This window comes from Perca fluviatilis, chromosome 11 (genome assembly GCF_010015445.1).
Source record: "Perca fluviatilis chromosome 11, GENO_Pfluv_1.0, whole genome shotgun sequence".
Taxonomy (NCBI): Eukaryota; Metazoa; Chordata; class Actinopteri; order Perciformes; family Percidae; genus Perca; species Perca fluviatilis.
Genome location: NC_053122.1, coordinates 5,774,656 through 5,801,896, shown reverse-complemented (window position 1 = coordinate 5,801,896; position 27,241 = coordinate 5,774,656). Strand labels below are relative to the sequence as shown.

The 27,241-nt window shown below is 40.6% G+C and overlaps 1 protein-coding gene and 2 pseudogenes across 1 annotated transcript; 2 read left to right on the top strand and 1 right to left on the bottom strand.

Moving 5' to 3' along the window:
• The first annotated feature begins 8,312 nt into the window (after positions 1-8,312).
• LOC120568548 lies at positions 8,313-9,128 on the top strand (annotated as a pseudogene).
• A 3,351-nt stretch (positions 9,129-12,479) lies between these two features.
• On the bottom strand, positions 12,480-13,674 carry LOC120568547. The gene is made up of 3 exons (XM_039816132.1): positions 13,634-13,674; positions 13,251-13,533; positions 12,480-13,118 (listed from the first exon to the last, which is right to left on the bottom strand). Exons 1-3 carry the CDS (start codon positions 13,660-13,662, stop codon positions 12,480-12,482), a joined length of 951 nt encoding a protein of 316 aa, XP_039672066.1. The 5' UTR covers positions 13,663-13,674.
• A 3,216-nt stretch (positions 13,675-16,890) lies between these two features.
• Positions 16,891-27,241, top strand: part of LOC120567972 — a 44,279-nt pseudogene continuing 33,928 nt past the window's right edge.

Here is a 27,241-nt window from a genome sequence, read left to right as displayed (position 1 = left end):
ATTCCTGCTACTACAGAACTTAAAGCAACAGGCACTCGTATTGGCAACATATTTTATAAATCCTATTCCTATTGACCTGTTGACATTAAAGTTATAATATTTTAGATTTTTGTGAAATCAAACACTGTTTTTGATAATGTGTCAGCATATTTTCACCATTCAACGTATTAACATTCTTCACCTCTCTCGTATTTTCCCCTATTAGTAGTTGAGTTCACATTTGTTCAAACTGCCTTTACAAACATAGTGGATGAAAAATATACAGCATGATGTCCAGCTCTCCTCCAGCCACATCAGGGGTCTCATTTATAAAACTGTGTGTAGGATCCTTACTATAAGTGTATGCGACGCGAAAAAAGTCAGATTTATAAAACCGTGTTATGCGCACATCTGTAAGCAATGTTCTCGTTATAAATCAGAGATTACCTACCCGATGCGTACGTGGATCAGCCTCTTATCCCGGCCCTGCACCCATGTTTAACCATAAATAGTCAATGCAAAGCACCTCGTGAATGCTGATCAGTATGTTAATGACCCTGGCAGTTGTTACACCGAATCATGATGACTGGTGGAGAAAAGCTAAATACTTCTCAGACGTTCAGGGAATTGCTGCAAATTTAATTATAATTTCGGCCTGTTCTTGCATAGCCTGGGAAACCTCATCTATAACTACATTTATTAATAATACGTCTAAAACAGCAGGCGTTACTGCACTCGGGGACAGCTTCGATATACCAGACGTATTAACAGAACTATATATTATATCCAAACAAGCCTTAGTGATAAAGTTGAAGATTATATATAATATTTATTTTTTAAAAAACACTTAGCTGTCTGACATTTTCAAGGGCGTAAATCCAGGGTCGGGGGTCAGGACCCCCATCTAAAGGTTGTCCCTCCCTAGAAATATCATTAAAACAATACAAACCCCACAAAATGCTTTCTAAGTTTAGAAACATTTTGAGTCCCCCCTCCGTTGCCTCACAGTGGTTTGGTCCACTGCCCGCTGTAAGTTACCGTGCGTTCATGGACATCGGAAAAAGCGGAAAAACGTCACCATTCACATAACGTCCTGTGGGAATCAGAGGTGGGAAACTCGGGCTGGATTTTGATACCGAGTTTCCCAGTTGGTGACGCGTTGTTGACAACTGATGTCTGATGGAGGCGACTTTGGTTCACTGAACATATTTTAATGACAATAAACTGTTTATTGTGGACAAATGCCTCTGCCAAGAAACATACACAGACATAATAAGTTTCAAATTATTCACAAATAGGCCCATGTATAAAAACAACACATTATCCGTGTCTTTTCCCGTTGGTTGTCCTGCAGATAACACAAACAAACACCTGGCGATGTGCTGTTTGGATGCTCAGCTCGTATAAGAAAACAGCAGAAAATCTTTTGTTTTTGTGGCCTCCATGTTTTCACACACCTGATGCTCGTCCTCGACGCAACCGTTGGTGGCAGTCATGCAAAAAGTTGTTATGCCAAACGCCGATATAACAGAAGAAGAAGAACACGCATCCCGACCATGTAAACGCTGCCAGTCGGAAAAACAACGTAACCCGGGGAACGGTGCCTGTTATTCCGAGGTGGCATGAACGCAGAAGTTAGGCTCTGCAATCGACTCACAGTCAGATCGATAGTGACAGGAACGTAGTAAGTAGGCGGTTCAAGGCTATTTTATTAACATGAAACATCGGATGAAGTTTTTCTTTCTCAAATAGAAATAATGCTGGGTAATTAATGAATTAGTCATGACAAAAAGTTCTCCATATTAGTGTAATATAATGTAACATTACCTGGCTAGCTTATAGCTTGTTGGATAGAAATGCAACCACTACACTACAAACGTTACCACGGCGATGAGCCTAACGTTATGTGTGTGAACTGATATTAGGGTTAATATTGTAGATCTACAGTTGTGTTTTGCTCCATATGATGTTAAGTGGCTGATCAGTTAAGTATATATCCTCTGTCCCAGACGAAATCTAATATTTATGTGGAGGACGCAGATCATTTTATTATTATAATATGACCGCGTGGTGAACCTATGAACCTAACTCATATTTAGACATCTGACGTTAGCTAAAGATTTGTGACAGAGAAAAGAAAAACAGAGGCCTACACCAAAACGCCAAGTAAGTACAATAAGTCCTCATATCAAGACAATTTGGTAACATCTGTATAAGAATGGGTACTATGGAAATACTAACATCACTATGTTACAGGCAAAGGAGACAGAAAGAACTGAGGAACAGGGAGACCAGAGACAGTCAGGTGGAGAGTCTCAGGGAGACCAGGGACAGCCAGGTGGAGAGTCTGAGGTAAGTGTGTTGAGTTTAGTTCATATTTTTGGAGGTGTGTGGCTGTCAGGGTTACCAGATGAGCTTTACCAGTGGCTCACTCATTTACATTATGATCAGCTAATTTAACAAGTGTACAAAAGCATTGTATTTCTTTTATATGGGGACACTTTTTCAAAATAAGTCATTATGTTTTAAGGTATTTTTGTGGCTTGATTACAAACCACTTAAAAATAAATACATGGTTTTAAAGAAGAATATTTTGGTCAATTTAGTCAGCTTTTTTATCGAATCAAGAGAAACACTGAAAAGAAGGATAATCGTACGTCTCCATGCTACACTAATGATAGTATTAAGGCTTCCTCTGTGTACACATGTCCTCTCCAAGTATAATTGAGGCTGTATTAATTGTGTCCCCTTCAACAATTGCTCTTCAGAAATTTTATGTTTATTGTCCCCCACTACTGTTAGATCAGATTTAAGCCCATGGACATTTCCCTCTAGAAACAGCCGGTTGCCCCCAGAGTGGCGTACCTGTATTTGGACCGTGATAGCATGGTACCGGTGGGTTGCCCTCTCTACTGGACCCAATTCAGTACATAGATCCAAGAGCTCAGCTTTAGAAAATCTAAGTCGGCATATTAGCCAGTCATCATCATGGTCCCTGAAGTCTCTTTTTCTCCTGATTCTTCCATTGGCGTAGTCCTCCTGCAGGGCCAGCAGTGCCATCATGCAGCATTACGCACAGGTTCACGCAGTATTTATACGTTTACAACAATTTGTGATTGTTAACACCTTGCCAACTAGGGGTGTCAAAGCAGCCGGATTATGTTATCTGTATTTGTATTTGTTGAGGGGGAAAAGTATTTGTATTTGTATTCGAGTAAAATTCCAAAATAGGCGTGAAAATTCCAGTTTTTTGCATTACACTTCTAATTTACGTTAAAGTGTAAGTATTCTTTAATTATATCCATTATAATAATTATGCCAGCTAATATAGGTGATTGAAATTGACTTGCAGGGCAGAACATGGCTGTGATGATGATTTGGTGCTGGTGGGGGATTTGTGCTTGTGGGGGTTGGCAGACAGTACCAGGAGGAGAGGATGCTTTAAGTACATGTGACTATGCATAGCAGATGTTGACAGATGTTTGATATCTCTGCCTCTGCTTATTTGACTTTTGCACACATTACATATTACTTTGGTTTGATATGCAGCACTGACTGTAAAATGCTTCCACACAGAACAAGTTTTTTGGCTGGTGGAGGACCAAGAGATGGCTCAGCAGCAGCCACACTCTTTCTATTTGGTTGCCCAAATCCATGTGGGGAAGTTTCAGCTAAGTTAATGAGTGACGGGTAGCTATGCTAAGGTTAACTAGCCTAGCCTATAGTCTACATTTTGCTGTCTGCAAAAGACAGAGTAAATTAAACGTACCATATAACTCCCACAAGTGCATACAATTCGACACAACTACACAATCATTTTTTAACCTTTTTAACCGAACATTAACGTTACTCTGTCAACAGACTATTGTCTAAATGACCGAGGCTAACAGAGCTACGTAAACAGAGCGAACATGAGAGCACCCGACTGCAGACGTCAATAACGCAGCGGTAATGGAATAATCTCTCGATCAAAACTCAGCTTCCCGAAAGTTATAAACTGCCTCCGGAACCCAGTTATTGTACGAAAAATCTATTCAACAAAAATAGTGATGCAGTGAAGTGTTTTTCCCTCCGCCGAGCCCTCTCTGTTGCTGTGTGGAGCAGCCTGTGTCAGTCACCTCTTTACTCTTTTTCCCCGACTCCTGAACGTCACTCACTCATCCGGCATGCACTGCCGTCTCATGAGGAAACGCATTTTTTCATATAAAGTTTTTCTTGTTCCCGAATACAAATATTTTTTAAGTATTTGTTCGAAATAGAATATCGTAAAAACACGTTATTTGTGCTTTTCCGAATACCGCATTCGGGTTCGGCTCCACCCCTATTGCCAACACAGCATCAACTAGTGGTATCCCCCCCCCCGAGATACAATTTGAAGACGAAAGAAAGTGTAATAGGCAAACACACTTTTCTTTATCGAGGTTTTGTCACAAACAGTATTAAAGTTCGGACTGATAACGAGGACATTAAGGGTAACGATTGCGCGAGAGCTTAACAGCTGTATTTTCAGTCTTTGACATTTGATGATATATGCAGAGTTTAGTTATTTACACTGTGCTCTGCCGTTATCTAATGCTAGGGTATTTGATGCTATCCTGTATTCCATGCAGTCGGGCCATCTCCTCCTCCTGTGCTCCGTAGCGGACAATGTGGCGAGACAGCGCCGATTAAATATTAAGACCAAATTTTTATTAAAGATTTGAGTTGAAGGTGTTTATGGAACACATTTTCAGCCCCGTTTTGTGCGTATGCCACGTTTATAAATGAGACCCCAGGATTTCTTTGCCACAAGGAGGTACAACTTGAATGTATTAATTATTTTCTGGCATTGTCATGTGATGCTATTTGATTTATTTTTATTCTGTTTTTATTCATTTAAATTTGTGTGTGTACTTCTAACATGTTTCGTTGGTAAAATAAATGTTGCAAATTCAAATCAGAGCATCTTCTGTGTCTGGAATGGATGTATTCTTGAGTCTGTAAGGTAACAATAAGATAACCTTGTTTGAATGGGTTTGGCTAAAAGAACATTTTGGTTTGGTCTATATTACTAGATACATATACTATGTTGCCTGGGTTAAATAGAATTGCAGTACTAAAAAACAAAACTGAAATACAATTTTCATTGACTTTAAAAAATAAAAAATTAAAAATAAAAGTCGGTTTTCGTCAACTAAAACTGTACCAAAATAGTCATGGATAATTCTGACTACAATGCTCAGACTTTTAGTCGACTGAAACTTGACTAGACTATAAAGAGTAAGAACGTGACAGCAGCAATACATGTTTACAAACACACTGGTCAAATAAATGAAACTGCACCATAAACTATAAACTATAAAATAATGTATTGGTGTTCGAGTTTAATCACATAAAAGTACATTTTGATCATGCATTTTGGTTCTGACCCACCAAAATATTTTGTGAACCAAATTTAAGAAAAAAAAAAAAAAGTCTGTGACATTACCTTTAAGTTTCTGAAGAGCCATGGGGACATCTTGGCAGTGTCTGACGCTACCTAAGTCCCAGCAAATTCTAAAATGGGCAAAGATTTGGCGCATGGATGCTATTAGTAGTGAAGTTCACATTTGTTCAAATTGCCTTTATAAACATAGTGGATGAAATATATACAGCATGTTATCCAGCTCTCCTCCAGCCACACCAGGGGTCTCATTTATAAAACTGTGCGTAGGGATCCTTACTATAAGTGTATCGACGCAAAGCCCAAATTGGCATACGCCAAAAAAAAAGTCAGATTTATAAAACCACGCGTACGCACACCTGTAAGCAATGTTCCCTTTATAAATCACAGATTGACTACGCGTGCGTGACGGGATCAGCCTCTTATCCCGCCCTGTACACGCCCATTTTTAACCATAAATAGTCAATGTAAAGCACCTCGTGAATGCTGATCAATATGTTAATGACCCTGGCAGTTGTTCTTCGTTACACCGAAACATGCCGAATCATGACGACTGGCGCGAGAAAAAAGAAAAGAAAAAACTCTCAGACGCCGGGAATTGCTGCCAATTGAATTATAATTTCGGCCTGTTGGCACAGTGTAGGGAAACCGCATCTATAGACTACCTTTATTAATAAAATCTTCCAAAACAGCAGGCATTACGGCACTCGGGGACAGCTTTGATATACCAGACCTATATAAGATTTAACAGAACTATATATTATATCCAAACAAGCCTTAGTGATGAAGCTGAAGATTATAAAATTTATTTAAAAAACACTTAGCTGTCTGACATTTCCCTCTGGAAACAGCCGGTTTCACCCAGAGTGGCGAGGAACTGTATTTGGACCGGGATGGCCACGGTTCCGGCGCCTTCTCTACTGGACCCAATTCAGTACATAGATCCAAGAGCACAGCTATATTACTATTACAGCTACATTAGGGAATTTAAATCTGCATATGAGCCAGTCATCGTCATGGTCCCTGAAGTCTCTTTTTCTCCTGATTCTTCCATTCCGGTCCTCCTGCAGGGCCAGCAGGGCCATCATGCAGCATTACGCACGGGGTCACCGCAGTATTTATATGTTTAGTCTACAACAATTTGTGATTGTTAACACCTTGCTAAAATCACAGCAACAACTAGTGGTATCCCCCCCCAAAAATACCCAATTTGAAATCGAAATGTAATAGGCAAACACACTTTTCTTCATGCAGGGTTTGTTATAAACAGTATTACATTTTAGACCGATAACAAGGACATAGAGCTTAACGATGTGCGCGAGAGCTTAACGGCTGTATTTCCAGACTTTGACCTTTGATGATATATGTGTAACGGAGTAGAATATACTTGGTTTAATTAATGGCAAAAGCGGGCAACAATGCCACCTATTGGCACGGTGGTAGTTATGACATTGTGTTTACGGAACTACACAGAGTGATGCGGAAGCGCCAGTGGTAGGTCACGCCGTCTCCGTCCGGGTTAAATTAATAATTTTGTGAGATTTCAAATGTTCATACTTTGTATTTTACCATGTAATGTACATATATTGACGTTAGCTATCTGTCTTGAGCCCAGACTATAAACTATCTAGTCTTTAAAATGATATTTTAGAGACTTACTGAAACGTATACTTGTCAGTGTTAGCCTAGCATAATCATTTGCATCTGTTCCGTGTTTTGTTTAGACGGTTATCCTGAGACCAATGCGATTGACATACCACTGCTGTACTGTGTTACAGGTAATATCCTATGCATTTCTGTGTTAGTTTTCATGATGTTTCATTGCAATTATTGTCCGTTCGCGTGGAGCAGCTCTTTCTAACTGTTAAGTAGCTCACGCTAGTTTGCGCGCTCATAGTTAGTGAAGCGGCCTGTTGATTAGGTGTGTATGACGTATACCTGTGCTGTGTTTATGCTTACCTCATGTTAAATGGCGAATGGGTTTTTCTGCCTTTTGCTTATATTATAAAATGGATTACTGGGTGTGTTTTCACCAATATAATGTCAGTACATATGGAGATATATTTGATTGTGCAAATGTGAATACAATGTAATCCAAGGCATTGTAATGTATTAGAATATATTAGGTAATATCCACTATACGATCACATCCAGTTATGAAATCACACAGAGTGATGCGGGAAGCGCAGTGACTGTTATCCTGAGACCAATGCGATTGACATACCACTGCTGTACTGTGTTACAGAGCAATAAGGAAGATACAGTGCAATAAAGACCCCTGTAATCCACCTGGCTGCCTGTGATGTGTAGGAGCAACAGTAGTGTGGAGCTGCATTTCATCACATACAGTTGTGACCCGTCACATATGCACAGTTTTAAAGATAGATATTTAGTTATTTACACTGTGTTCTGCCGTTATCTAATGCTAGGGTATTTGATGATATCCGGTATTCCATGCAGTCGGGCCATCTCCTCCTCCCGGCTCCGTAGAAGGACAACGGACGGCGGCGACAGCGCCGATTAAATATTAAGAACAAATTTTCATTTAAGATTTCAGTTAATGGAACAGTTATCACTGAGTACAAGCGAAAATAACACTGCTGGATTTAATCTTCATGGTAACGTGCGATGATATGGAGTGAAAAAATGTGCGAGGCATCAATATTTTTATTTTTTTTACCTCTTATAGTTATTCCCATTTACTTTTTGCAGTCTGACTTCAGTTCACCACCTCACCATCTGCGTCGCCAATTCCTATTTTGTCTCCATAATGCGTGCGCATGGTTCAGAGTTTGCGCGTGGAGGACCGCACATTCTCCCGCCAAGTTTGTTTTTATAAATCACAACCTTTGCGTGGATGTGTGCGCACGCACGCTTTCAGCCCCGTTTTGTGCGACGCCTACGTTTATAAATGAGACCCCAGAACTTTAAATCAGAGTTTTCCCTTAAATCTTTGACTGAACACTGTGCTAAGGCCTCTGGTGAAGTGGATGGACAAAAGGTTGCTGTTATTGACACTCGGGTCTGTTCGACACAAGGATTGATTATAATAAAACCAGTAAAGATATTGCCCAGAGCATTGCTTATGCTTCTCCTGGACCTCACATCTTCCTGGTCGTCATCAGACTGGGCAGATTCACAGAGGAAGAAAAGAAGACGGTGCAGAAGATTCAGGAAATCTTCGGAGAGGAAGCAAACAAATACAGCATGGTTCTCTTTACCCATGGTGACCTGCTCAAAGGGAAACCTATTGAGGAGTTCTTGAAGGACAGCGAAGAGCTGCAGGAACTTGTGGACAAATGTAACGGCCAGTACCACGTCTTTAATAATGAGATGAAGGACCGTTCTCAGGTCAGGGAGCTGCTTCGACAAGATCAGATATATAACACAGAAGAATGGAGGAAGTCATTACACCAGTGAAATGTTCCAGAGGGCAGAGAGGAAGATAGAAGAGGAGAAACAACGCATCCTTAAAGAGAAAGAAGAGCAAATGCCAAAAGGAAGAGGAAATGAAGAAGAAACTAGAAGAAAAGTATGAGCAACTAATAAAGGAAGCAGAGGCTGACAGAGAGAGGATGAAAGTGTTAGTTGCAGCTCGTGAGAGAGAGTTGGAGGAGGAGAGGAACAAATATAGAGAAGAGCAGGAAAATCGGGCCAGACAGGAAGCTGAGAATAGTAATCCAATAATTAAACTGATAAAGCTATCTGGAATTTCTTCTTTGGGTAAAATAAGAAATTTGCTGGTTTGCAGGTGATATTATGACGTGCTGAAAAGCAGCAGCTTTACCAAACTGTTCTCTTCACAGTCCCTTTTTGATTTTCCTGTGTAGTGCTTCAATGTCAAATATACACAACTAAATTTCACGGGTTAAAAATTGTACAAGATGATCGATCCATATTTAGAAGTGCCACAGCTTGTAAAGATCATGTTTCTATGGTGATCATGAAATAAATCTGATAATAAATGAGTAATGCTTTACTGACATCAGTCAGAGGTTAAAGATACTACCGTATTTTCCGGACTATAAGTCGCACTTTTTTCCTACTTTGGCTGGTCCCGCGCGACTTATAGTCAGGTGCGACTTATATATCAAAATATATATAATTTAACATGTTTTATGTTAATTCATACTGAAAACATTACCGTCTACAGCCGCAAGAGGGCGCTCTAGGCTTGTGACAACTAGAATGCTTCTCCTGAAGACAACTGAGAAAGAAAAGAGATAACAAACTGCAGGTAGTAAAATATGCAGCCGAAAAACGGTAATCGAGCAGCAGAAAGAGAGTTTGAAATGAGGGAGAAACTTGTGAGGGACTGGCGAAAAGGTGACTCTTACTGCAATGAAGAAATCAAAGAAAGCTAATCGGCTAATCGTGGGCTGAAAGCAAGACGGCCAGAGCTGGAGGAACGAGTCGGGAGGGGCTCGTTCACGGTGCAGTTACTTCTCCACGCCTTTTAATCCATCCATGCTCCACGCCCTGGTAGCTAGTTCTGGGTGCTATTGTATAGTTCAATAACTGTTAATGTGTTACGTTAACATACCGGACACCTACCGTATTCAGTGTATTATTCTGTGTGCTATTGAGTAGTTGAATAACTCTTGTATTTATATTCTAAATAAATGCGACTTATAGTCCGGTGCGACTTATATATGTTTTTTTCCTCTTCATGACGCATTTTTTGACTGATGCGACTTATACTCCGGAGCGACTTATAGTCCGAAAAATACGGTAAATACAGGACATGAAGGTCTCCTTCCATTTAATGTGACTTACGTGTCACACAGAACCAGGTAGAAACATACAAAGAAAACAGATTTTTACACACAAACTTCTTTCATTCATTTTATTTCATTTTATGTAACTGTGAAACAATAACTGTAAATGGATGCCACCGAGCTGCACTCCTGTGACGACACAACCTTTGTACAGTAGCCTCCTCCACTGGCCTGGAAGAACTGTAAAGTCTGAACGATACAGCTGGAGAGAAATTAATTAAAGGACAGAATATGTCCAAAAACTAAAATAAGGAGGCTTTTGAAATTACTTTAAAATCTATTCAAAAAATGTTAAAGTCATTGCTAATTTAAACTCTCAATAACACAATCAAATTATTAAATCTCACATTGAGGTGTAGTTTTATTTTTAAGGTGCAATGTTTAAGTATATATTTAATTAAACCAAAGCAGACCGGAATACAAAAATTCACATTTCTATTCCATTTATTCTTCCACATTGCCATTTTGGATTTTGTATGTAAAAAAATTTTTTTACAATATTTTTTTCTTACTTATTTCATTATATTTTAAAATGTCCCTTACTGACTTACTGTTTTTCTTTTAATGGAGCCTCCCAGCATTGGCATTTTATACATATATTCTGTATAATCAGTTTGACAATAAACATCAAGACTCTTTGTTGTCAGCAGTGTTTATAGTTGTGGTGTTTTTACATGAAGTCTTTATATAATGAAGTTTCTCTTCAGACAGACTGACTTTACTTCTTCAGCTCAGCAACAAAACTGAACTTCTCTCCTTAACCCAACAATGGCCAGCAAATATGCCAATAAGTTGATAAACTGTATTCATAATGTTGGTTGTAACTTGTATCTAAACAAACATTTATAGATGGATTGTATGTCATAACATGAACCAATCCCAACAGTCTTAAAGGGGAAAGTGCTTGAATTGAAAAACGTTTCTGAAATTCTCAGTTTTTTGTGATTCATTCTGCATTATATTTAGAGGTGCTTCTGTTGTTTGGCCTACCCTTGCCTAAAAATTATAACATTCATGAAGGAGGATTTATTGCAGTACTGCTGTATTAGACTGTATTAGTTTGTGGCAGGTGTTCCTAATAAACAGTCAACTGAGTGTAATTTCTATGCCTCTGTTTAAGGCCCTATATCAAGTCAACTAGGCAAGGTAAAAACTAAACTTCAACCCACTGTCAGAGTTGCTCATGTTGTAGTTGTATAAACTGGTTCAAAAAGTTTTGCAATTTCATTCATCCTTCCCATCAGAACCGACGAGATACAATAATGAGGAGATCAGGATTCTCATGTGGGGACTTGCTGACCTTTTGGGGACAAATTCAAGTCCTGACAAAGTAAAGTATTAAAATCTAGTGTTAAAACTTGTTTAAGGTCAGGGTTTCGACTTCGGCCCTTTGCTGCATGTTATTCCCCCCCCACCCCCCTCTCTCCCCTTTCATGTCTTTAGCTGTCCTATAAAAATAAAGGCCTAAAATGCCCAAAACATAATCTTAAATTTTTCTTTTTACATTTATTAGCAGTGGCAAGATGTAACTGAGTATATTTACTCACACAGGTGCATCAGTAACAATAATCAAATTATAATAACACTTACAGGAGTCATTCTGTCACCTATAGACATTTTTACATTTGATTTTTCATTTCTTGCGAAACATTTTTGAATGCAAGACTCTTTCACCTATGTATCAGCCACATGGGGTGCTGTAAGTTAAGGTTTGAAATCAACTATGATCACAAATTTAAACTCACATATACAGTTTTTTCAATCGCACAACGCTTACCCATTCCCTCGGATACTTTTTCTAAACTCTTAACACAGACTGACACCTACAAAACACAACTGGCCAAATGGATAATTTTTTTTCTCAAAACACATTTTGTTAAATATATACTAACTCCATTTCAAGACAGAACACATGTTTCTCTGCACACACTGACTTTACCAAAACACTGGAAATCTGACTCAAAATGAAATTATTCTGTCAAAGAATAAAACTTGTTTTCACTTCACAAGGTACATGCAGTCAGTTAGACTAAAGTTCTTGGTTGGGAACTGTGTGTCCACATGTACAATAATGTTCACATTCAAACACATTTCAGTAAAAAGCAAATTAGGTTTTTTTTCCTTACTGTTTACTAAAGGAAGTACAGTAGAAAGACAGTATACAGTAATAGAACAGAACAAGTTTTACAGTAATGCTTACAGTGAACAAAATATCCATGAAACACAAGAGCATTCTGTAAAAAAAGAACCAGCAAAAGCCCAGATAAAAAAGGGGAACAAAAAGCACAAAATGACTGTATCTAATCCCTGCGATCTTCAGGGTTAGGCCACATGTTTTCATCAACATCACAGCTGATATCATCCAAGGCGATGCACCTGGGATAAAACCACTTGGCGTGTCGGGTCCACCCTTGGCAATCATGACCTGTGATATCCCTGCATCCAGCATCCATGGCTTCAAGGAGGGACATCTGGTCATAAACCTTCCACCTCCATGCAGAAAAGAACTCCTCTATGGGGTTGAGGAAAGATGAATAGTGTGGAAGGAAGAGACTTACCAGTCTTGGGTGGTCTTCAAACCATGTTGTTATTGCTTGTGAATGGTGGAAAGCAACATTGTCCCAGGAAATGACAAAGGTCCTCATGTTTTCACCCTCCTGATCCTGCTCTGGTACCAGGCGCTGGTGGAGATCATTGAGAAAGGCGAGGAGGCGCTCGGTATTATAGGGTCCAACCTGACATTGGTGAAGGAGTAATCCTGCATTTGCCATTGCTGCACACATGGTAATGTTTGCCCCTCTCTGTCCTGGCACATCAACTGTGGCCCTCTTTCCAATTATATTTCGTCCACGTCGACGCCTTTTGGACAGATTGAATCCTGCCTCATCCATGTAAATGAATTCATGAGGGGCCTGGTTGGCCTCCAATTCCATAACTCTCTGAAACAAAGTTTATGTATATCATGTCATTATTGTATATCATACTGTACTGTAACCTATTACTGTGTAGGTTATCTACTTGCAAAGTGCAAAGCTTATAGGACTGGACATTGAGTTGAATATACACTATACCTGGACATATTGTGGTCGTAGCTCCTTGACTCTCTCACTGTTCCTCTCAAAGGGAACAGTGTAGAGCTGCTTCATCCGCACTCTGTGTTTAGACAATGTCCGCGTAATGGTTGGGAGGCTGATGCTTTCGATATTGTTAAATATCTCATGGTCCTCCACAATTCGAGCTTGAATTTCACTCAGTTTTATTGCATTATTTGCAACAACCATTTCTACAATGGCAAGCTCTTGATCATTATTGAGGAGCTCTCCTCTTCCCCCAGAGGGTGGAAGACGTTGCATTCTTTAGAGGGACAAAAGAAATTCAACATATGCATTATTGTATGACCTTATTGACATGTCAAGTGAGAATAGAAACAATCCATGTAAAATGCAATACTTACCTGTTGGTTTGTTGAATGATTGCCTCCATATAATGGAGGCAACCGTTGACTGCCTCAACTTGGGTTGCCCTCTTTCACCAGCCTCTCTTAGTGAAAGAGCGTGGTTGATCACATGGTCAGTGATAGTGGCTCCAATCTCATCACTGACTACTGTTCTTGCAGCGCTTGGAATGGCACCACCACGCATTCTTACACCTCTACCTCGCCCTCTCACTGGGCCTGCTCTTCTCCCCAGCCCTGCTCCTCTCACTGCTCCTCCCACTGCTCCTCTCACTGCTCCTCTCACTGCTCCTCCCACTGCTCCTCTCACTGCTCCTCTCACTGCTCCTCTCACTGCTCATCTCACTGCTCCTCCCACTGCTCCTCTCACTGCTCCTCTCACTGCTCCTCTTACTGCCTCACTGCTCCTCCCACCGCTCCTCACTGCTCCTCCCACTGCTCCTCCACTGCCCTCCCACTGCCCATCTCACTGCTCCTCTTACGTTCTCCTACTGCCCCTTCACTGCCCCACTGTCTCACTGCCCTCCTCACCGCTCCTCTCACTGCTCCTCCTCACTGCCCTCTCACTGCCCTCCCACTGCTCCCTCTACTGCTCCTCTCACTGCTCCTCTCACTGCTCCTCCCACTGCTCCTCTCACTGCTCATCTCACCGTTCCTCCCACTGCTCCTCCCACCGCTCCTCCCACTGCTCCTCCCACTGCTCCCTCTTACTGCTCCTCTTACCGCTCATCTCCACTGCTCATCTCACTGCTCCTCCCACTGCTCCTCTCACTGCTCACTCACGCTCCTCACTGCTCCTCCTACTGCTCCTCCCACGCTCCTCACTGCCCATCTCACTGCTCCTCTTACTGCTCCTCTTACTGCTCCTCTCACTGCTTCTAACTGCTCCTCCTCACTGCTCCTCTTACTGCTCCTCTCCACTGCCCCTCCCACTGCTCCTCTCACTGCTCCTCTTACTGCTCCTCACTGCTCATCTCACTGCTCATCTCCGTCTCTTACTGCTCCTCTCACTGCTCCACTGCCCTCCTCACTGCCCTCCTCACTGCTCCTCTACTGCTCCTCTTACTGCTCCTCTCACTGCTCTCTCACTGCTCCTCCACTGCTCCCCACTGCTCCTCTCACTGCTCCTCTCACTGCTCCTCTCACTGCTCCTCTTACTGCTCCTCTCACTGCTCCTCTTACTGCTCATCTCACTGCTCCTCTTACTGCTCCTCTTACTGCTCCTCTCACTGCTCCTCTTACTGCTCCTCTCACTGCTCCTCTCACTGCTCCTCTTACTGCTCCTCTTACTGCTCCTCTCACTGCTCCTCTCACTGCTCCTCTTACTGCTCCTCTCACTGCTCCCCTCACTGCTCATCTCACTGCACCTGCACCTCCTTCTGCATCTCTCACTGCTTCTGGACCTCTCCCTCCATCTCTCACTGGGCCTGCTCTTCTCCCTGGGCCCCTTGCTCTTCCTCTTCCTCGTCCAGACATTACAGTGTTTGTATTTTTCTGTTTCTGTTTCCAAACACATCACTCCTCAAAGTCCTTCTTTTATAGTAATTGAAAGAAATAACCCCTGCCACTGAGTCTAAGCCAGACTGGAATCAGCTGTGGTTGGCCCACTTTAACCAACATAAATCAGCTGTGTGTCAATTTTTCAATTGTCTTTTTTTTCAGCTGAGATATGTTGTTTTTGAACTAATATCATTGCAGAAGCAGATGTTTTTATACTGTATCTAAGGTTTGGATAATTGTTTTTGCTATTGTGGGATGTTGTGTGTTAACATTCGTAAATACTACACAAACAATCCATCATTTTGTTGGGAGGTATAGCTTGTCTGTTAAGAAAATGTAAGCGTTGTGGAAATGTGTTCACTGACTGCATATTGTGTGAAAAAGACATGAAATATGTGAATTGTATGGCCAAAAAAGACTGATGCTGTGCTAATTGTCTTTAGAGTTTTGAAAATGTGACAACTGTTTGGACAAATGCTTGTTAGCGACTGAAAAAAACTGTAATATCTAAGACAGCACTGATCTTTTGCAAAACATGCATTCAGGAAATTATATATGCAAGTCAAAGGCAAGACTAAAAACTGACTGTTTGGCTATTTCAAAAGAATGGCATTTCTATATGAATCATTAAAATGAAAACTACATGAAACTCTCTGTATAAATGTTCCACTATGTTCACCAGGTAGTCTATAACTGTGTGTGTCGGCTTTTGCTGCTGAATAGATAGTGAACAGTGGCTTTTTACAGCTTTTTCTTTGAAAACATTGTCCTGCTGCTGCTTAAAACCATGCTTTGAAAGTGGTGAGAATCAATCTAAAAGTGTTTTAAAACTAGCATCTGTTGAACTACTGACTGGGTTTGCAGCACACATGTTCATCTCACATCATGTTGTGAACAGAGACTAAGAACTACAATTCAAACGGATGGCTAAACTGTATATGCACACTTTATTTTTCTCCATTTAAAAGAACAGGTGGCATTTCTTGTAAATGCTGATGAGAGGTGTGAACAGGGTTTGCCGTTTACAGTGAACAGAAGGGAGAGTGAAAATGCAGGAGGACTGGATATTCAAGCTGTGCTAGATTATATAAATAAAATGGGACACTAAAGGGTGTAAAGCATTTTAGTCAGTCATTGAAAGGTTGAACAAGAACACAACACGCTAAAGGGAAAAGAGGAAAAAAGGGGGAAGAAATAGCGAAGTGAACAAACACAGTTCACAGTTTGCAAATTCCTCTCGTTCTGGGAAAAAGAATCAACTGCAAGTTCTAACTAGATCATCGTCTTACTATTACAGCACAGAAAAAACAAGGAACAATGAAAATGCAGTAGTACATATCCAAACTGTGCTGGATTAAAATGATAAAGCAGCAGCTGACTGCTGAATGTACTAACTAACTGTATATTGTTAATTAAATGTGACACTTGAATTTGTATTTGTCTGTTCCTGAAAACAGTGTCTCATGTTGTGTGTTGTGTGTAGACTGTGTAGACCTACTGTAAGTGACATATACACTGTTTTGAATAAAATTTGTTTAAAATTCATACATTACATAAGTACAATTATATTACACTATAACTTTGGGCTAGGAAAAGGGGCTAAATGACAAACTTTGCTTTATTCAATGTATGATGAATGTATAAAGCAGCCTGTGAACTAAGCACATAAACACCTCATGTTTTGGGATTTTATGGGTGTGGTTTGCTGTATGAAGTTTTCAGATAAGAAGCATTGTCGCAAACAGACTCTCAGCCTTCTTTCTGTACTGACTCTAAAGCAGCACATCTGCATCTGCTCTCTACAATCCAAACATGGGAAGCCTATTCAGCCTACTCATCCTATTCAGCTTATTCAGCAGATATGGTAAGTTAATATCTAACTGTAGGCTATTTATAATTTCTAATAATCTATTTATAATCATCTACTGATGACACAGGTGACATTGGGGCATGTATATGTATCTCTTTTGCAGTCTACACTCTAAAATAAGCCAATCGAAGCCTAAGTTATAAACTTAAGTTAGTCTTGAGTTAGTAATTTAAACTCACAATAATCCAGATTCATATTTTACTCACCAAATATCATGATTACAATATGATGCAATAACAGTCATTACATTATCCAGCATTATATTAGAATTTAAAGTTCTACCTTTTAATAGATGCAAGTTGGTTTAAGTACATTGTGCTGATAATGACTCTTTCAGGACCCCTCTTTCATTAATCGTGCATAGTGTTTATACTGTGTACTAATAGTTTTACTTAAGATTTTTGTTTGAGTACTTGTTCTACCACTGTCAATACCAACATCAACAATTTAAAATGATTTAGTTATATAGTTTACATTTAAGTTAACCTTTAGTCAAAAATGTTTTTCGCAGAATTTTGTCCACTCTTTTTTAATGTAGCTTCATGTCCTGTCAAAATATATTGAAAATTTCAATTAATCTAGTCTCGCCAAAACTAATATTTATTTGTAATTTTTGTCCAACCGATTTCACATAAGATTTCATCTGATATATTTTACTTTTATCTGTTAAAAAGGTCCCTAACAACTAAATTATTTTCACTTTTTAACTGTTCAACTGATGTAAGCAGTTTAGATAAGAGACATTCAACTTTTCAGCTATCATCACCGACCACAGCGTCCTCAACCCATAAAATGTCCGTATAGGTCAATTGTGCAAGCTGCTCATTACGCCTCATATTTGTTTGTTGTGAAGCAGGAGATCTCAGGGCTGCAGTAATTATTAATATATATTTATAGATGGATTACATGTCATAGCTCAAAGCAATGATCCAACCGTCTCACGCAGTTCGTGTAAATGTACACGTTATTTTAATCTATTTGTGTTCACGGAGACGTTTTCTTGTTTTTACGTGTAACTGTAATGTTATTTTTACGTTAACTGTCACGTTATTTTACGTGTAAATGTCACATTATTTTCGGGAAAGGATGCCGGAGGCGGCAAAAGGTTGCTCCATAAGCCGGGAGGCGCCAGACGGCCCGGCTGGGGACCCCGGGGCGGCCAAAAGGACGCTCCATAAGCCGGGAGGCCCGGGACGCGCCGGAACGCGCCACTGGGGACGCCCACAATAACTGGATGGCTGAGGTTAGGTTTAGGAAAAACTTACGGGGAAAGGGGCCGTTAAACGCCAGGAGACACGCCACAGTAACATCGGCGGGACAAAACGCCACACGCAGTTACGCCATCCCCGGAAACAAAGCCGCGAACGGACGCCGATCCCCGGCCCGCCGCGGTTAAAGTCCTGTGTTGTTTGACCCATCCACCACCTCGACCAACCTCCCTACGCGGATTTTCGGCTTTTTATATCACTCCCTACAATTTCGTGCTGTGGCCACGAAATATGCCTCCCATTGAAATACATTAGTTCACATTTTCGTGTTGTCCACCACGTAAAAAACCGACAAAAACGTCTCCGTGAACACGTATCAATAGATTCAAATAACGTCACATCTACATGAACTGAGACTGTGCTGAATGATCCAACTTCAACTGTTCCTTGTTGAACAGAACGTTTCTCAAATCCCCATCTGACTTACTCTGTATTATACAAAGAAGTGCTCCTGTTATTTAGGATTTTTTTAAAGATTTGTTTTGGGCATGTCAGCCTTTAACAGAAAGAACAGCTAGATATGAAAGGGGAGAGAGAGGAGGAAGACATGCAGGAAATCATCCAGGTTGGACTCCAACCCTGGACCTTCTGGTCGAGGCATACACCTCTATATATGTTCGCCTGCTCTACCAACGGAGCTAACCTGGCCACTGCTATTTAGGCTTTCTAAGCAGCTTACAGTCGTAAATGTTTTTGAAGACCCAACATGTGATAACTAGATAAGGTAAACACTAAATTTCAAATACCAACTAAGTTGCCCATGTTGAAGTTGCACAATACTATGCATGTGTAAAGAGCTGAGCCATCCCATCAGAATTGACCAAATATAATAATAAGGAGCTCAGGATTGTGATGGTGGGGAAGACCGGAGTTGAGAAGTCATGAGTAGCCCGCTGCAGATGGCTTGTGGCTGAATTCAGGCGTCTCCATGTTTACTTCTGTAGAACAGAGTGCTGCATATTTTGCCCATTCAGGTCGGTTCAGTTTTGTTTTATTCACAGAATATTAATAATGAACGTATCCTGTTTATGAATTGACCCAAATTCACTGTGCTGGGTACCCAGCACTTCACCTATTTAATGAGAAGTAGATCGGATGAACGGTTCCAGATATTCGAATGACAGATGGCCGATGGACATACCCACAGACAGAGATTCCTTACTTTAATAGAATTACAGTAAATACATAAAAACATTACAAACATATATTCAAATCTAACCTGTGAAACATCCCACTATAGCAAAATTAAAAGACACAGTTTTCATTTCACTCTAACAGCAACATTGTTTTATAGATGATTTAATGTCTTCATATCAGGAAGTGTTGTTGCAGAAAAACTGACTTTACTTCAATTCTTCAGCTCAGCAGCAGACCTGCTCTTCTCTCCAGAACCCAAATAAGGACTGCAAATATGCCGAAAATGGTAAGTCAACTGTATTCATAATGTTGCAGCATGTATCTCAATATTTATTTAAAGATGTATTGCATGTCAAAACACAAACACAGGACTTTTACCCCGTGTCCCCATTGTGACGTTTTCCTTCGTGTCCCACGTGTGGCGTTTCCTAAACTCAGCCGTCGCTTCCTTCTTTTACTAAAGCCAACCCGCGTGTCAGGTTTCATAAACTCAACCATAGCGATAACCAGTCTTGGGAACGTTACTTTAAAAAAGTAATTAGTTATAGTTACTCACTACTTGTTCCAAAAAGTAACTGAGTAACTGAATTACTCTATAATAAAAGTAACTCGTTACCAGGGAAAGTAACTATTAGCGTTACTGTTAAAAAAAAAGTTGCTATATGTCAAAGAATTTGGATTTTTTTGAGCAGTTTTCACAACTCAGTTGAAATAAGTAAAACAGACAGGTGTGTGTACATAACTTTCGATATTTATTGCACGTCGACAGACAGCAAGAGGTTTATCCTGCACTTCAAGTATTATCTTTGTAAGAAAAGTAAACAGTTACACCATATAAAGTGCATTTAACTCTAGCAAATTAAATCAAACTCTCTCAACCTGAGACAACTGGTCAACAACCTGTACTTCCAAGGGTTTTGTTCACAACAAAAGTAAACTTTCCTCCGAGTCCTTCTTTGCTAGTGGACGGGGCTATGCATCTGTGGTGGAGGTATCGGTGTTTTTGGCCACTAGCTTTGTAGATGCGGTTCGTTGCTTCATTAAATTAGAGTTGCTTACAACAGAAGTCGCACAAAGTTTCGCCGTCCTGGACATAATGTACACATTACATGCACGTTCTTGCCTTTGACCACAATGAATTTGAAGTAGTGCTTATATCTCCACCTTGAAAACGCCAACTTTTCATCGGATTGCTCCTGACTCGCCATCTCTGCTGCTTCATCGAATCTCTTTTAGCTGTTGTGTGTGTGTGTGTGTGTGTGTGTGTGTGTGTGTGTGTGTGTGTGTGTGTGTGTGTGTGTGTGTGTGTGGGCTGGCATGTGTGTAAAAACACTGGCTCTGATTGGCTACCATGAAACATGACTCTGCTTTATCCAATCATAATCGCTTACCTCGTTATTAACCCACCTCCTCACTAGCTGTGAGCCAGTGGTGCGTTCGGATTACACAGTTTATTCAATCAATGCATACTAACGCACCGCATTTAACGTCCAGTAACGTTAACGGCATTGTAACGACGGGAAAAGTAATTAGATTACCCCGTTACTGAAAAAATCACGCTGTTACCTAACAACGTTCTTTTAAATGGCGTTATTCCAAACACTGGCGATAACACGTTCTTCTCGCGAAAACACACAAGTGGAGTGTATGTTTACGTGTATACAGCGTAGACATTCAGAGGGATAGCTCAAAATGCGTACAGATAACACGCCACTTGGCTTAAGAAAGTCGGCGTGCATGTTTGCGTGAAGTCAGGATGTCACGTTGCTGTACAAGTCCTCCAAACCATACGACGATATGGGTCGTATGATCCTACCATCAAAAAACTCGAAAGAGTGTTTCATAAATTTGCGCCCCTAGTGATGGTGGAAATATGACCTTATGAGGTTAGGGTTTTGAATATAAAGGGTTATAAAATATAAAGGTCACGATTTTAAACACGTCTTTAATGTTGTGAAAAAGTCGCAGCTTGGTTAAGTTTAGGCAATAAAAACTACTTGGTTATTGTCAGGCACCACAACTTCTTAGTTAAGTTTAGAAAAAGATCATGGTTTGGGTTAAAATCAGATGTTACTTCACTTGATGAAGGTTACACACGTGGCGCTTTTTTTTCTTCGGAACTTGAAGTCCTTTGTTTGTTTGACCCATCCACCTGCCCATCCTACCACCTTATTCCTTAAAATTTCTGCTGCCGGGGCGCCTGGTAGCTCACCTGGTTAAGCGTTCGCCCCATGTATGGAGGGTCAGTCCTTGCTGCAGCGGCTGCAGGTTTGATTCTGGCCTGCGGCCCTTTGCTGCATGTCATTCTCCCAACCCAGTCTCACGTCAGTTCGTGATGGCATTATAAAAAAAAATTAATTTTGGTTTTATACTAATGTATTTCAATGAGAAGCATCTTACGTAATCACATCACGAAACTTTCTGCCACTCGGCTGCAGCAGAGAAGCTGGATACAGCTTTGATATTATTGTTATTTTTAGCCCAATAATCGCTGTTTTAATGAACATTTATTCACCAGATCTTATCACGGTTTATATGTATTTCTTTTAATGTTATTATTTCGGTCTATTTCGGCAAGGGAAGCTGGATTGCTTTGTTGTTTATTGATATTTTTAAAACTATAACGCTACATCTTTCATCATGTATTTAGCTGTTATCATGGTATGCATTTCTTTATTTTAATAATATTATTTCGGTCTTATTACCGGTAAATATTACAGTAAATAAGACAGAACAGTAAGCTACGATATGAGCCGAGCTGGGCGCATTCAAAGCCGATGTCCCATGATGCAATGCGGGCATTCATTCTCAGAATCAGACGGCGATCAGCGGGTCTATAACGCCAGTATCGCTTCAATGTACGTTAGGGATCATGTAGAGCGTTGTTATAGCGACTACAACAACGACGGGGTGATCAGGACCCCGACGCCAATCTTCTTCTAGCGGATTTATTGATAGCTCTCCTCCAGAGGGAACAGAACTGCGTCCATGGCAACGCTCTGCTATGCATGGCAACGGTGTGTTATACTTAGCAACGGTCTGTTATCAAGAAAATAACAGACCGCATTCTAAATTAGAATATAAGCAAGCCATGTAATAAATATATATAATCAGTAGTTTTGTCACCAGCAACAACAAGTTGCTCAGTTTTGTTCCAGTAAGTTATGCATCGTAATAACGTTTAAAGAAAATCAGCTGTCAGCATTCAGCATTTGCCTATAGCTTGCAAAATGGTCCCTATGATAAGTGAAAATTAAAACCTTGTCGTAGGACTATAGCAAACAAATCTTTGGAAAGGTCTCAACCTGGAGAGTAACATATGTCAGTCTGGAGCGCATACATTACTCCTGCTTTGAAATATTGACCTCTGAACCTTGAACCCAGTCCATGTTTGAAGGCTTGTCATTTAGCAACAGAAGGTGCTATACACATAAAACCAGCTGTTACAAAAAGCTCTGGACCTCAGCTATCATGTAGATATGGTCTCCAAAGTTTATCCACTGTAAGCACTGTCAAATAAGGTAACAAGCTATTTTCACCTATTTAACGATTCTATTTTTAAAATCTGATGACACCAGTGTGTTCTCCATCGCAAAAAACCTTAGGGTGTATCCAGAATTCTACACTACCAACTTCTACTTATGAGAAATATACCAATATATTTAAACACTAGGGGCCCTATCTTGCACCCAGCGCAATTGACTTTGTACACCGACGCATGTATCATTCCTATTTTGCACCCGACGCACAGCGGACTTTTCCCTCCACAGACGCACGTCGGTAAATTAGGGAATGTATTTGCGCCCCCGGGCGGTTCAGCGAAAAGAGGAGGCGTGTTCGGCGCAAAACGTTCTCTCATGCTATTTTGCAGTTTCAGAAAACAAATCCGCCACTGACCAGGAAAAACCTGGTCTAAAGTAAGTCAGCGCGCAATAGCGTTATTCAGATTCTATTTTAGGGGCGCATGCTTGGCCATAATGTAGCGTGTACACAACGCGATACCCTTCTCTCATCTAAACAAACGCAGCAGTTCCCATTTTTGCAAACCATACATAATTACAAGGAAAAATATTACTGAAAATGCGCTTCAGGTGTTTGGATAGATCAGGAGGCACTTTTACAGTACAGTCCTCAAAAAGTCGCAGCATTCTTTGTGGCTTGTTGTGTTTTACACATTTCCATGAATCATGGATGTGTTGATGACATAAATGAGGAAATATTAGAGGACTTAAGGAGACGTGATGTTGAACTAAGACGGGATTGGACACTCCGCCGGAATTCGGCCTGGGAGTAATGGCGACGTGCACTCCTGATGGAGCGGGTGGACGGAGATGGAGTGGGGGAAGAGGAAGGGCACAACAGGAGCGCAGGTGCGTTTTGGAGGCCCACGCTCCATGGCTGCAGCAATCCTCTCCAGACTTGAGGAGATGCGTCCGAGACGCCGCAAGCAACCGCCACCCGGTCAAGATGGGCATTTATTACTTTGCCACATCCGGACAGCTGCGCTGGCGTGCGCCAGGCAAATCCGCCGTCATAATAGCAATCCGCCATGGAACAATACGCCTGCTCTTAAAGGGAATGTGAGATGACGCTCTGATTGGTTATTTTCACGTTACGCCCAATCCACACCTAGCTACTTCAGACCAACCCATTTTAGATTTGCGTGGGGCGAAGAGTCATTTATCCCGCCGGTAAAATAGCAACAGCGGCCGAGATCCGCCCACAAAGCTACGCGTTTTTTGCGTTTGCTACTTGCGTTTCCGATCGTTAAAATAGGGCCCTACAACTCCCACTATAGATGCTGCCCAGAATCTGTTACAAAGCTTGAGCACTTGTAGTTCTTCCGGGTGAGTGGGAGGACGTGTTCGGCTTCTGTTTCTGCCGTCTGCCGTGAGTGGGCTTCGTTCCATTTCAGATTGATGCGCCCTCCGGCCGAGCCCACCAGTACATGAGACAAATACATGAAACTGTATTTTATTATTGATGCTATCTTTATTGTTTAACTCCTCAAATACAACGTTAGACAAAAACATCACTTACGAATATTATGTATTTGTATCTTTTCTATCTGCCCGAACGTTAATTACGACGTCACTTCCGGAGTTTTCAGCTGATTTTTTAAAACGTTATTGCGTTGCATAACTTACTGGAACAAAACTGAGCAACATGTTGTTGCTGGTGACAAAACTGATTATATATATTTATTACATGACTTGCTTATATTCTAATGTAGAATGCGGTCTGTTATTTTCTTGATAACAGACCGTTGCTAAGTATAACACCATGCATAGCAAAGCGTTGCCATGGACGCAGTTCTGTTCCCCTCTGGAGGAGAGCTATCAATAAATCCGCTAGAAGAAGATTGGCGTCGGGGTCCTGATCACCCCGTCGTTGTTGTAGTCGCTATAACAACGCTCTACGTGATCCCTTATGTACATTGAAGCGATACTGGCGTTATAGACCCGCTGATCGCCGTCTGATTCTGAGAATGAATGCCCGCATTGCATCGTGGGACATCGGCTTTGAATGCGCCCGGCTCGGCTCATATCGTAGCTTACTGTTCTGTCTTATTTACTGTAATAATTACCGGTAATAAGACCGAAATAATATTATTAAAATAAAGAAATGCATACCATAATAACAGCTAAATACATGATGAAAGATGTAGCATTATAGTTTTAAAAATATAAAAACAACAAAACAATCAAGCTCCAAAAATAAAATTAATAAAAAAAATACATATAAACCGTGATAAGATCTGGTACTAAATGTTGATTAAAACAGCGGTTATTGAGCTAAAATACCAATAATATCAAAGCTGTATCCACTTCTCTGGCCGGTAATTTGAGAATGATGATGTTTACGTAAGATGCTTCTCAATTAAAAATACATTATTAGTATAAAAACGTGACCCCAACACGTAAATCTTCACAATAACGTAATGGCATCACGTTCTAATAGATTTCATTTCGTAATCACATCACGAACTGACGTGAGACTGGGTTGCATTCTCCCTCTCCCCACTTTCCTGTCTTAATCCTAAAAATCCCACAAAAAATCATCTTAAAAAAAAACAAATGACGCTCAATATTTATTCCCTTACTTTCTACTTTGGTCCCCTCCTAATTACGGTAACTAGAAATGTAAATATGGGTCATAACTGCGCTAACACAAATGGCCTCAGGGCCTGTTTCTTGAGGACAGTCTCGTCTGCATTATGAAAGTAGGTGCTTCTGTTACATAGTCTACCTAGGCAACTTACAGTCTTAAAAGTTTTTCAAGGCTCTATGTAGTGCGACTCCATCAGGTAAAAAATAAACTTCCACTGTCCACTGTCAGAGTTGCCCATGTTGAATAATCTGTTGAATATGAAAACGTTTTGAAATTAGTTTTTCTACCATCAGAACTGACCAGATACAATAATGAGGAGATCAGGATTGTGATGGTGGGGAAGACCGAGTTGGGAAGAGCGCCACAGGAAACACCATTCTGGGAAAACCGTACTTTAAATCAGAGTTTTCCCTAAATCTTTGACTGAACACTGTGCTAAGGCCTCTGGTGAAGTGGATGGACAAAAGGTTGCTGTTATTGACACTCGGGTCTGTTCGACACAAGGATTGATTATAATAAAATCAGTAAAGATATTGCCCAGAGCATTGCTTATCCTTCTCCTGGACCTCACATCTTCCTGGTTGTTATCAAACTGGGCAGATTCACAGAGGAAGAAAAGAAGACGGTGCAGAAGATTCAGGAAATCTTTGGAGAGCGAGACAAATACAGCATGGTTCTCTTTACCCATGGTGACCTGCTCAAAGGGAAACCTATTGAGGAGTTATTGAAATACAGCGAAGAGCTGCAGGAACTTGTGGACAAATGTAACGGCCAGTACCACGTCTTTAATAATGAGATGAAGGACCGTTCTCAGGTCAGGGAGCTGCTCGACAAGATCAGATATATAACACAGAAGAATGGAGGAAGTCATTACACCAGTGAAATGTTCCAGGAGGCAGAGAGGAAGATAGAAGAGGAGAAACAACGCATCCTTAAAGAGAAAGAAGAGCAAATGCGCAAAGGAAGAGGAAATGAAGAAACTAGAGGAAAAGTATGAGCAACTAATAAAGGAAGCAGAGGCTGACAGAGAAGAGGATGAAAGTGTTACTTGCAGCTCGTTGAGAAGAAATGGAGGAGGAGAGAAAAAATATAGAGAAGAGCAAATAATTAAAGTGATAAAATATCTTTTGGGGTAAAATAAGAAATTTGCTGTTTGCAGGTGAAATTCTGACTTGCTGAAAAGCAGCAGCTGTACCAAACTGTCTTCACAGCCCCTTTTTAATTTCCGTATGTAGTGCTTCAATGTCAAATAAACACAACTAAATTTCACAGGTTAATAATTGTACAAGATGAGTGATACATGTTTAGAAGTGCCACAGCTTGTAAAGAGCATGTTTCTATGGTGATCAGGATGCAAGTGTTAATTGCAGCTCGTGAGAGAGAAATGGGAGGAGGAGAGGAAAAAATATAGAGTACAGCATGAAGACCCGTTTAAAGTTATCGCCAAATTCCTTAAAACACTAAATGTCAAATAAACACAACTGGTTAATAATTGTACAAGATGAGTGATACATATTTAGAAGTGCCACAGCTTGTAAAGAACATGTTTCTATGGTGATCATGAAATAAATCTGATAATAAATGACATACGGACATCAGTCAGAGGTTAAAGATACTAAATACAGGACATGAAGGTCTCCTTCCATTTAATGTGACTTACGTGTCACACAGAACCAGGTAGAAACATACAAAGAAAACTGATTTTTACACACAAACTTCTTT